At 43.5% G+C, this 13,464-nt stretch overlaps 1 protein-coding gene and 1 long non-coding RNA gene across 5 annotated transcripts in view; one reads left to right on the top strand and one right to left on the bottom strand.

Annotated features, from left to right (window-relative positions):
• disco-r (disco-related basonuclin zinc finger protein) overlaps window positions 1–8,614 on the top strand; it is a 34,035-nt gene extending 25,421 nt beyond the window's left edge. For all 4 annotated transcript variants that reach the window (XM_070207864.1, XM_070207866.1, XM_032439911.2 and 1 more), the window contains one exon: window positions 3,503–8,614. In XM_070207864.1, the coding sequence (XP_070063965.1) occupies window positions 3,639–7,733 (4,095 nt within the window). In that variant the 5' untranslated portion in view covers window positions 3,503–3,638 and the 3' untranslated portion in view covers window positions 7,734–8,614. The remainder of the gene's footprint in view (window positions 1–3,502) is intronic.
• LOC138911788 (uncharacterized) overlaps window positions 1–13,464 on the bottom strand; it is a 165,930-nt gene that overhangs the window by 145,357 nt on the left and 7,109 nt on the right. The gene's annotated exons all lie outside the window — the stretch shown is intronic.

The raw sequence follows: 13,464 nt of genomic DNA on the forward strand, positions 1-13,464 counted from the left end.
CAGTCGAGTCGGGAAGAGTTGGAGCGTTAGCTGCTGGCTTGACCAACATATTTTATAATATGCAGCAAGCCGTGTTGACACTTTTTATGTGTTTAATAAATTAAGTTTTACAAAATAGAAAGAATACGACACGCTGTCGCTTCTGGGATCCCTTGCTTAACTCGCACTCTCCCCCCCTCCCTCCGCCTTCCTACAGCCCACTGTGTATCTCACCGTCTCTAGCTGTTTGGGATCTTGGGACATTCGGTTCGTTTAATGGTTGACATTTGAAAATTTTGTTGGTCGACTTTAACACGCATTTATGGCTTCTGCTTTATGGCCTTCGAAATGCGTTAAATAAAATGCTCCTCAAAAAAAAATATATATATATATTTGTGTGCATACATATGTGTATGTGTAAAGCCAATAAAGATGATTGGTGTCTGGAATGGCTTCTTTTTTTTTTTTTTTGTATATCTCACAGCTAAGCCGCGTTGAAGATTTTTTTTTTTAATTTTGGTGGTCTCTGAAAATTATGAAATTTTTAATGAATTTCAATGGAACGTAAAGGTGCTTCATTAGAAGCTAGCAGGACACTTGGCATCGTCTAAATGGAAATAAATTATAAAAAAAAGGAATGTTGGCTGGGCATATTGATTCATGCTCTTAAGCTTAGTTGCAAAAATGTCACTGAATTTTAAATATGGTCAACGCCTGAGATAATTACTCAAATAATTCAATACAACAACAGATCAATGAGAAGCTGAGAACTCGTTTGGCAAGAGCTTCAAACGAAATACGCCAAACTGAATAAATCGACAGACTGACAGACAGACAGGTGAAATACAACGAAAAAAAAATGTATATATATATATATATGTGCATATCAAGCGAAAGCAATTAAAACTTGGTCAGACGTTCATCTCCTCTGGGTAAGTGGCAAGAGGCAAGAGTGTCAAGTAAACTGGGCTTCGAGCTTGCCGTAATCGAAATAAATGTCATTACAGCTACAACAGCAACAATAAAAAAACAACAACAAAAACAGTAACATTTATGAACAGGTGGCAATTAAAATACAATTTGTGCAGTATTTAAATAACTTGCCGAGATGACATATGTCATGCAAACTGCCCACAGACGACAAACAAAACAAGCAATTGTCGTAATAACAATACTATTGAAACAATACGAGTTTAAAGACAAATATATACATGAATATGTACATATGTATGCGTAAGAATTGTCAATAACAAAGTTATTTATTGAAAGTGACATTGTTCAGAGCATGAGTAAATGTTTCGCTATGACAACGACATACCAGAGCATAGTACACTAGAATGATGCTCTAAAAATCTACAGATCGGGTTTGGGCCCGAAATTCCGAACAGATTTGTAAAAAAATTATAGTTAAATTTTGCTTAAACATTAAATATTATTGCAACAATTTTTAGCTTCTAACAGCTTCGATAAGTAAAACAAGAGTTGAACTTAAGGGCGAGGGCGAGTGCTTCAAACCGTGGAACAAATATTTTCTTTGGGCTGGTAGCCTTGCTTTGCAGTTAAGCTAACTGCGTTGGAAAATATGCCATATTGAGATCGAAAGTTCTAAAGTTTTCTTCATAAATAAACATTTTAAAGGACTAAAAGAAAAAGCTATCATTTAAAATAGTTATCCATATAAAATCTTTAGACAAGATAAACAAGCTAAACTGTTCGATTATTTTAAGATCTATGTTATATATCTGATTATGCTCTGAAAGCGTTTAATATAGAGTATATGTGTTTAAGTATAGTGGAGTTGGCGTGGCTTAAAGCTAGACTCAAATTGTTCTCATGATAATTGGTGCATTCTTTGATAAAAGTAATTTCCATCCCGTATGCATTTTATAATTCCCAAACTGTTCAAGCGCACACCCAACACGAGCTGATAAATGCTGCTGGCCTCAAGTAATTATTGCTACTCTTCAGCGCTGTCTATGCTGACACATTTACAACAACATGTTGCTATAGAAGTAACACCATATGCCCCATAACATTCGATATACCTATTTAGGTAATATTAGGCACAATTTGTGCTCGCATCGTTTCTTAATGACCAGCTAATGCTGCTTACCATTTAGGAGAAGACCACGTTGCCATTGCCGAGGCCGAGGCCGAGGCCGATGACGATGCCGATCCCAATCATAATTTGCGTATCCAAGTCGCACATCAGCCAACGATCGCCAGTCGTCGTCGTCGTCGTCGTCGTCGTCGTCGTCGGCGTCGTCGCGATCGCGATCTCGATCACGAGCCAGTTCTGAGGCTAAGACTGTGGCTGGAACTGAGGCTGGTGCCATGGCGGTCTTTGGCTAGACATCGACATGGAGATCGGCTCTTGTGCGGCGCACAAGAATGTGACATGGGAATTTGAAGTGGAAGTGGCCATGGTCGACAGCACGAAGACCGTCAGCGTCTTCTTCTCGTATTGGCACTGGCACTCGCACTCGCACTCACACTCGTCTCTGTGTGTGTGTGTGTGTGTGTGTGTGAGTGTGTGTGTGTGTGTGTGTGTGTGTACACATTGTCATGTCACGCCGGCGCAGCTCTAGAGAGCAGCTCGTTGAGCCAAATGTCCACTCTGTGTGTCCAGTGACTGTCTGTGCGGCATCGTTACCATCGCTGTGCTTGCTCTCAAAAACCTGAAGTGTCCACTCAGAATTTGTCACATCATTATTCTTATTTTTCTTTTAAATAATCATATTTACACACACGCACACACACTCACACGCACACACGCCAAATACATGGCAGTTGGCCGTGGTGCGCCTGGGAGGTCTTTTGGCCACTTCGTTAGGCCTTTTCAGTGGAACTCCTTGAGCATCAGCAGTGGACAATGTTTCACATGGAGACAGCAACAGTGACAGCGACGTGTGCGTGTGGCGTGTACCCAGAAGGGGTAGATAGGTCAAACGTACAGGGGGGAGGGAGGGCCGAAGGGTGTGGTGCACAACATCGATGACAAGACACGAATTTATATGCTTATGAACCAGTGGAATATCGCTTAACTTTATTTATTTTAATTACAAAACTAGTGACAATAATTTATAAATTGTCAGTTAAACCCTTTAGTTATACCCTGTGCGCAATAAATAAGTTTAGTAGGGTATATTAAAGCAATGCAAATGCCATAATAAGTCAGCAACTTGCTTTAGGTATATGGGAATCTTTTTGAACAGCATCAAGCAAGGTCAAAGCTGTCGTGCCGTTTGGTCAAAGTTATATTTCAAAGTTATACCTCATTATAATTAACGGCCTCGATTTTATAATTGAAACAACACTCTTCCCCACAGAATGTTTTTCTCTCCAACCCTCATTTAATATTTCACTCCCATTGATTAAGATCGCCTTTCTATGCGATTTTCAATAGCTCAAACTTTCATAAATCTGATAGTATGTGCATACTTTTAATCAATTATATATTATATATATTTCCTGGCTACAAAACTAATCTTTTTTCGCTGTTTTTGTACTCTTTTCATTGCAGCATCAAACATTTCTGGAATATTTGAATAACCGACAACGAATCAATTAGGATCTGCAAGGGAAATATCTGTATCTAGTCTACCGTATTGTCACAACTATAAATAGATTAACAGTAGTTTGTAAGGCAGCCGCTCTTGATGAATATTGGGCAGGAAAAGCATACGCATTCGCAGTCGCACACACATCCGCATCCGCATCCGCATACACATCCGCAAACGCAGCAGCAGGCGACCAGCGGTAGCCGTAGTCGCAACACAGATCCGCACAGTGGTTCTGGTTCCGGTTCTGGTTCTGGTGCTGGTGCTGGTGCTGGTGCTGGCACTGGAGTCACTGCAACCGATTATCCAGCATTGCTACTGGGCTATCGCTATCCGCTGCCGCCCGGACATCATGATCATCGACTGCATATTGAGCACCTCAGGCGCTCCGCTGCGGAGCGTGTGAGGAGTCCCAACGGCTGTTCCATGGTTATGACACCCAGTCGACGCAGCTCGCCACCGTTGCCTCTGCCGCTGCCGACGCGTGGCCAATCCCAAACCCAGTCCCAGACCCAGTCCCAGTCCCATCCACAGTCGCAGTCCCATTCCCAGTCCCAGTCGCAGTGCATGAGCGCCCACTTTCTGCACTTGCAGTCGCAGCTGCATCAGAAGCTCTCCGCTAGCTACTTTCGCAACCCGCCCTCGCCTTCGCCAACGGAACGGGATCGCGACCGGGACAGGGAGAGGGAGCGCAACATCTCCGGCTCCGGCACATCGCCACCAGCGACGAGCATGAGCGCAGCGCATCTAAATCCGCTGAGCGATCTGCAGAATATGCAGCCCTTTGACTTTCGCAAAATCAACTCGTCCACGCTGGGCGCCTTCGGGGCGCCCCCCGGCCCCACAGACTTTGTGCACCATCAGCACCAGCAGGCCGTTCATCTGCAGCAGCAGGCGGTACAGCAGGCGGCGGTGCTGGCGCAGGCGCGACGTCGCATCAATGAAGCCACCACGCCCGGGGAGAAAAGCGCCGCGGTAGCAGCCGCTGCGGCAGCTGCTGCTGCTGCCGCCCAGAGTAATCAGTTCTTTAGCGCAATGGCCATGGCCGGGCATCCGCTGCCGTATCACTTGCCGCCACCGCCACCCCCACCGCCGCCACCGCAGCACCAGCAACAGCCGCAGCAGCACCAGCAGCAGCCGCAGCAGTCCAACAACAATCAGGTGTCGGCAGCAGAACATAGTCATGGCCATGGGCCGCACTCGCCAAATCATGCACAGATGAACCACAGTCACAGTCACGGTCACGGTCACGGTCACGGACACAGTCACAGCCAGTATCATCAGCACTCGCATTCACACCATCACAAAGTAACGCAGCCCACATCGCCGGAGGACACAAGCGCCAGCAAGGCGCGTCATCTGGCCGCCGCCGTTGCTGGCGACAAGTCGAACAGCAGCTGCTCCTCGTCCAGCGCTTCCGGCACGCAGCCGGCAAGCAGTTCACAGCGCATGACTCGGCTGGCTCTGGCTTCGGGTTCGGGCTCGGGCGCTAATTTGCGTGCGAGCCGCAAATCGGGCCACTCGCCGGGCAGCAAGCGGCAATGGGGCTCGATGCCAGCCAATTTGGGCACACAGTTCATCAATCCGGTGACCGGCAAAAAGCGCGTTCAGTGCAATGTTTGCCTGAAGACCTTCTGCGACAAGGGCGCGCTCAAGATCCATTTCTCAGCGGTGCATTTGCGCGAGATGCACAAGTGCACCGTCGATGGCTGCAGCATGATGTTCAGCTCGAGACGTTCGCGCAATCGGCACAGCGCCAATCCGAATCCGAAGCTCCATTCACCGCATTTGCGGCGCAAGATCTCGCCGCACGATGGACGCAGCGCTCAGCCGCATCCGCTGCTACTGCAGGCGCCCAATGGCATCATGGCGGGCCTGGGGCCGTTCGGTAGTTTCCCGTTGTTGACGCCGCCGCCGGATCTGCGCCATCATGCGCTGGGCGGCATGGAGCTGAAGCATGGCACCGGTCAGGAGTATTTGCAGCGATCCTATATGGACAACAATGGCATGCTCGGACGGTACGAGGGTCAGCGGCGCAAGGCGGCGCTCGAGGCGGGCGATGACGATGATGATGATGATGAGATACTCGAGGTGGGCATACACATGCCGGATGACGATGATGACGACGACGAGGCGGATGGCGATGGCGATGGTGATGGCGACGATGATGATGACGATCCCGATGGTGATGGCATTGTGGTTGTGGGCGATGAGCTGGACAGCATACCCGACAAGGACAAGCACAGCCACGATGATTACTTGCTGGACAACGGTAACGAAAGCGATGAGCGCTCCACATCCGCCATCTCCAGTCACAGCCACAGTCACAGCCTCAGTCACAATCACAGTCACAGTCATAGCCACAGTCACGGTCACAGTCACAGTCACAGCCAAACCAAAGAGCAACAACAGCCCAGCCCCTGTCCGAGCAAGACCGAGCCGGAGCCATGCCCGGAGCCCGATGAGCAACACGAGGATTCACAGAGCCTCACAGATTCAGCGCACGCACTCGGACAGACGCCGGCCAGCAAGCGAAAGCGCAAAAGCCAAAATCCTGTGCGCTGCACCGTGCAATCCGATGAGAATTCTTGCGACAATTCGCTAGATAACTATGACGTGGCCGCCGACCTGTCCATTAAGAAGATCAAGCTCAACGACGAAGCCGATACGGAGGCAGCGGATATAGATGCGCCTCGAAGAGCGCAACTGGGCGCCGCCACAGCCAAAGAAACCGAGGTGTTAACCAGCTCCACTGAGTCCACCAAGGCGATACCCTCGCCCCCGCTGACGCCCTACACAAGTGAGGCCAAGTCGCTGATTAAAATGGAGCTAGAGGAGGAGGAGGAGCAACAGCAGCAGCATCATCAGGAGCAAAGACAGGAGCAGAGGCAGGAGCGCGAGCTGCAGACAAATGTGCAGCAGCAGCTGGCAACATCAAGAAACACGAATAATCTACAAGATGAGGGCGCTGGCACCCTGGATCTATCGCTGAGCACGGCCAGCGGCTCGGTAATCAAGCAGGAGCCGCTGGACGAGCTGGCTCTCACATATGGAGCCGATGCGGATGAGAATCGCTATTTGCGCATCAAGCAGGAGCTGCTTGGTGAGGATGAACATATCTTTGGACGCGCAGCGGTCGAGGAGACCAGCACCAACAACAACAACGTTATTTTGACTGAAAATATGTCGGGTAAGGGTGGCGACTCCAATGGCAGCATCAAGGCGGAGCCAGAGCGCGAACCCGAGCCGGAGCCAGAACCAGAACCAGAACCGGAACCGGAACCGGAGCCGGAGGTGCCCATTGACAAGGAGAACCCATTGAAATGCACCGCCTGCGGCGACATCTTTCAGAATCACTTCCACCTAAAGACCCATTACCAAAGCGTCCATCTGAAGCTCCATCACAAATGCAACATAGACGGCTGCAATGCGGCGTTTCCATCGAAGCGCAGCCGCGACCGGCACAGCTCGAACCTCAACTTGCATCGCAAGCTGCTCTCCACCAGCGATGAGCACAATAATGTGCTGCTGCCACCGGATCCGCTGCTGGAGCTAATGAACATCAACAACAACAAGGTATTTGGCGGTGCTGGTGGCGTTGCTAGCGCTGGCGGCCCTGCTGGCGTGCCCGTTACCGCAGCTGGCGGCATGCCCAGCAGCATTCAGGCCGAGATTCTGGCACGCATCTGCGCTGGCGCCCACGGGCTGAGCATGCCATTATGCTTTGAGGCGCTGCAGCATCGCTTCGCTGCGGGCCATGGACATGGTCAGGTGACCGGCGGATTCGGTGCGGAAGCAAATGCGAATGCAAATGCCTTCATTGCGGCAACCGATCCGCGCCTGCTGCTCAACCATGCCGGCAATCCACTGCTCTTCCCCGGACTGCACAGACTACCGCGCTTCCACCACTTGACGCCGCACATGCTGGCAGGCGCCAGTGCGCTGAGCCCCTTCTGCAGGCGAACCTCTTCCGATTCAAATTCGCAGCACTCGATAACACCGCCGGTAGGCGCACGTGGAGGTTGCGATAGCAGCTCGCTAATGGGTTTGCGACCACGTTCCGGGTCCGGCTCCGGATCGCCCGAGTACGATGGCCAGTCGACGCATACGCATGCACACACACATATGCACAAGCAGACGGGTAGCGAGGAGGCGGGGCAGAGCCAGCGGCAGTCTCCAGATCGCATATCATGACCATGTACCTCGTGGTGGACAACAAATTCTTTAATGCAATATCAGGCTAAAACTTAGGACTACTACAGCATTGCTCATAATCATAATCGATAATAATCGATAAATCGGTAAACGACTTATCGATCGGAGGAGAAGATATCAGAAAATTCGCAATCCAAACTGCAGCTTGGCTCGCCAGCGCTCATTATAAACAATACTTTTACTAGGCTAATATAAAATATTAGATGGATCAACTAGCATTTTTTTTTTCTATATATACACACAGATATATATATATATATATATATATATATACATATATATAAATATAATAATGAAAACCCCCTAATTTTTTTTTTTTTGAACTTGTATTTATAAAAACTGTTGTTTTGTGTACAAGCATGAAATTGTAGAGAATTGAATAATAATAATACTTATTATAATGATAATGAAGAATGAATAATAAAAATTAAAATATATGATTAATAACGATATATATTGTTAGTGATACTCGATTATGTAAGCATAGCCTCTAAGCGCATACCGAACATAGATATGTGTGGGTGATGTCGTGTTTTTTTTTTTTTTTTTTTTTTTTTTTTTATAGATTGATTAGTACTGCGACCCCAGAAAACCCCAAGTGTATTGTATGATAACCATAAAAACATGAACGAGTCAACGATAAAATGCTTTCAATGGGGAAAACAAAACTGATTACCATTTACTTAATCGATATATATGATCTTTCTATGTAGATTAACAGACGGTTTTTTTTTTTGTTGTCTTCTTTTACGAGAATCCTAGAGTATCATATAGTGGGATAGTTCTGAAGCAGTAACCAGGCAAATACCTTCAACTCATATTTAAGCTATATATGTTTGCAATAAAATATCATGAAAAATATAAAACATAACAATGATTTTTTTCTATTTGGGCAAATGGGTGAAGTAAAGGTGTTTACCTAAAAAGGCTCAGAGATGCATGTAGATCGTTCCAACTCAATAACTTCAAACTGGAGATAATAACGACCTGGGATACGAACAGCCTTGTTAGGCAGATCCAGAATAATTGTCTTCAATTATAGCCTCTAGCCTTAGTTTGAGTCAAAAAAAAAAAAAACACTATTAAAGGTTTTTTTGTTAGCATTTATGGTTGAACAAGTTGCGAAATCAAGCAGATTCCTGGTTCGAATCCCTGTACATAGGGCTACTAACTAATTCAATGTCTTAGCGAAAGACGATGTGGTATATAAGTTGTGTGGAAGTGTCTAATTATTATATGCATTTATATCGCTAATTATTATTATTTTATCGCTCGTCAAGTCGAATAGAACTAGTTCAGTTACTTATGCTACTTTTAGATAATTTATTACTTAATTTTAGAAGCAATTCTTATCACGTGAGGCATTTTTACCCAAATTATGAAATGCAAACGGCAAGCAAACAAAGTTTAATTTTGCCATCCAATCTAGAAAGCCATGAACCCAATTTATAGAAAAATAAATATATTATCTATATTTCAGAAATGTAATATTTTTCAAAACTTATTTGAAGTAATTTTTTCTAAAATTTAGAATAATATTTCTGATATTAAAACATGTTTTCTAATTATAAGGGCAATTTCCAACATAGACCAATTTCTAACTCTAGGGAAGTAAGAAATCCAAAGGATATATTTTTGATAGAGCTGTGAAAGCGCTTTATTGCAAACAGATACGCAGCGAGAGAAACTTTGAATGTGTACTGGAAAGTCGTAAAACTCCATACATAAAATGTGTTTTTTTTATTAATTATTATTTATTGTCTATAGAAATTCAAAATGTGCTGTAGTTGAAATTAGTATAAAATAAGTGCAGGCTTTGGCATAGATGAGAGTTCCAGTCCAGGGACTTAAAAGCATGCATGTAAGTTTGGGAGGGGGAGACGATTTGTACTGTATTGGGATGCCATTGGTAAAATGCAAAATTGTAGTTAGGAACATTTTAGGGGGTTGCTATGCATGCGATTTTAATTTTAGATCGATTAAAATGGCTCGTAAATTTAGCTGCCTCCGCGGGGGCGTCAGAGTGTCCAAATAAATAAATGCATCGAATGGGTTGTACTCACATGTACTCGGTAGCCCACACACACACACTCACACACACAAACACACACTCGCACACATATGTGGGTAGTTACCGGGTGTATCTATAGATACACATATGCACATACTACAAATAAGTATCTCTGCTGGATGGCAATGTGGCTTGTGGTTGTCCATGTCACCCCTGGGTCGGTGTCAGTGTCGGTGGCGGTGGCGGTGGCGACGCCATTGCCAATGCAATGGCCTCCCTTAGGAGAAAATAATAGAGGTTCGGTGTACGAGTAGTGCAATTTATTTAAAGTAACATTTTAGTGTTTCCTTCCGCTGAAATTCGTTCTCTTCCTTCCTGTTGGCAAGTCTCTCTGGCCGCGGCCAGAGCCTGCAGTTGCTGGCTACGTATTCGCACTCGAGGAATAACAACAGATTGTGGGCAAATAAAATTGCCACAATGTTATCGTTAAGCCAGCAGGACATGCAGAAACAACAAAAAACAATAGCACCAGCAGCAGCAACAACAACAACAACAACAACAACAGCAACGGGGTGTCCGTATCCACGCGGCACGTTCATATCCGCGTCCCTACCGCTTACATACCCTTACATTAAGCTTACATATGTACACATGCATGCATACATATGCCACCATATGGCATCACACACACAGTAATGCATGTAAGTATATACTGTAGTTGGTATTTCTGACTGCATTCCATTTGCTACTTTATTCCGATTCGTATGAAGAGGCATATATGTATATATATATATATATATATATATATATATATATACATATATATATATATGGGTTTGTGCCCGTTGCAATTACACACATGCAAATAGGCGACAGTTACCCCACGCATACGAACACACTCACATTCGCACCTGTAAACACACACACGCACATGCTTGCAACAAAGAGATATGACATTATATTGCATGGATAATCTTGTTCTAGATGCAATTTTGACTTTTGTTTACAGCCCGCTTTATGGAGCAATGTAATTCTGCATTTTTGTGCCCAAAGCAGCCACATTTACACACATGCAAAGACACACACACACACACACACACACACACACACACACACTGAACAACTAATGAGCGTGTTTGGCATTTTATGGGTCTCGTCGCAACGCTTTTAAGACAAACAATAAAAAAGAAACGCACAAGCAATAGGGTTGTTTAACTCTGAGATACCCTGGATAACATTTGGCGAATATAGTTCAGCTAATACAAATATTAAAAAGAAACTCAGATCATGCTTCTGACTCAAAAATATGTATTTGTTTATTTATATTTATTTATTTAAATTTATTATTTATTTATTTAAATATTTAAGTATTTTATTTATTTATACATTCGATTATTTATTTTATTTTATTTTTTCTTATTAGTTTTTTCATTTATTTATTTATATCTTTGTTAATATGGTTTTTTGACTTAGTTGGGTCTAAAAACGCCTAGCCTTATTTTTGCTTTTATAGCTTGAACCAAATCTCCACTGAATGTCTTTCTACTTTTATTGCTATTATTTTACTGTATTATTATTATTCTGTTCTCCATCATATTTTTCTGAACCCGTTTTTACATTACAGATCTTTCTGGTAAAATACATTTAATTTTTTGGTTTCCAAAAAAACGTAGGACTCATAAAAATGATCATTACTAAAGAAAATCGCAAAATGCCAAATTGGTTGGAATATAATTTAAGGCAAATTTTAATTTTTAATAAAATGTTTTTCATTATTATTAAATACAACACAACATATTTTTGCAAATTTGATGTAGATTGTATAAAATATATTCATATGCTCATATTAATAGTAACTAATATGCAAATATGAAGATATTTTTGCAAGATTAATATAGTTTGCACTTAAAATTTCTTTTTTATATACAGTAACATATCTTTTAAGCATTTATATTTTAATGATAAGCTGTCAATAATCATACATTTAAGGAAATGCTTAAAAGGATTCAGAGAATTTTAGTTTCATAGAATATAATTCAGAATTTCTTATGTGGTTTTTGAGCGCTTTCACTAGTAAACTATTACAGGGTATTTATAAGTAGACACATTCGCTAGCCCCTCCCTACCTCTCTCTCACTCTCTGTATGTGTGTGTGTGTGTGTGTCGGGACATGTACAACTACAGAATGTATTACATAATTTTAGCAGTGCACACAGACAATTGCCGAGGCAAGTAGACAGGTAAATATCAGTCAGTATATACCACATGCATGTACATATGTACATGTATGTATGCATGCATGTGACTTGCACACACATATACACTGCTCATGTGCTGTTATATAGACACCTTGGATGCCACGGATAATGCAGTCTAGGTCTAGCCCCTAACGTGCAATTGTTAAATTTGGTCTGCCCGTGGCAGTGGGTGGAAATGTGGTCTCGGTCTGGGGGTCTGGGGGTGTGGGGTCTTGGGTCTGGGTGTGGTACTGGTACTAGTACTGGGTTTTTGGTCTGTTTACGGTTCCGGGACCGTATTTCGCACAGATGTGGTGGCCAAAAACTGATAATGTACTCCTGCCAACTGCAACTAATTTGTTAGCGAGGACCTTGCAGTCAGTCAGGCGTTGAATCACATCGTAAATATCACATACATATGATAGCATATACATGCATAAAAAAGTACACATTTTCCAGCAATTACTATAAAAATATGTGTAAAATAAAGACAAAAATGCATAGCTCACAATAGAGAAGAAACTTAACGCATATGCCTAACATATCTTCAGTATTGATTTCAGAATATATTCATAAAGAAAGTACACATTTTTGGGTATCATGCTATTAAAAATCAATGTGCAGTCCTTGATAGATGAGAGGACTGAGTTGGTTGAGTCAATTAGACAACTAAGAAGCAAGGAACCGGAAACTGAGCGTACATATGAATTTTCAAATGTCTTATAAGAAGGTCAAGGTAGCCTGCACTATCTAAGAGTAATAGTACTATGATAATAAAAGTATAAATAATAATACTAATGATAATTAAAATAATAATGAGAATAAAGATAACAAGAGACATAGAGAAATTAATAAATTAAATTTAAAGCTAAACATGTCTAGCTTTTAATTCTAAAAACGTATCGAATTATAGGAAATTTAAACAGTGCCCAATGGAAATGCTAAGTACAGGAGTCGACAGATCACAGAGGATGAGAACCGCGAACATTTACAAATATTTCGTGATTTGATAGACTGAATGCGAGGCAGGCAGGCAGACAGGCGGGCAGACATTTGGATGGGCCGAAGGGTTATGGTTATTGAGGATCCTGGAAGGGTCGAGGATCGAATGTTGGAGTTGAGCAGGCAGGTAGAATTAATCCAATTTAAAAAGCGCTCAGCTAATCCAAAAACTGTTCGCAAATTCGTTGACTAAGTAGCTGTGTATGTACTTCGACTGGGATCAATGAATGAATCCCATGGCTTTGGCTTTCATTGATCTGCATTTTATAAAGCCCGATATTTGGCCCAGTAACGATTAGAAGGGCGGCTGGCAAATATCAGCATTAGCCAACAGCTAATCTGTGGCGCAGGATATAGACGTAATCCCACAGCTTGCACACATTTACTGCGTATTCCCGGTACACTAGATGCTCAATAAATAGCCCACGCCACATTGCTGTCTATCACAGTCAATTGAGAA

This window comes from Drosophila virilis, chromosome X (genome assembly GCF_030788295.1).
Source record: "Drosophila virilis strain 15010-1051.87 chromosome X, Dvir_AGI_RSII-ME, whole genome shotgun sequence".
Lineage (NCBI taxonomy): Eukaryota > Metazoa > Arthropoda > Insecta > Diptera > Drosophilidae > Drosophila > Drosophila virilis.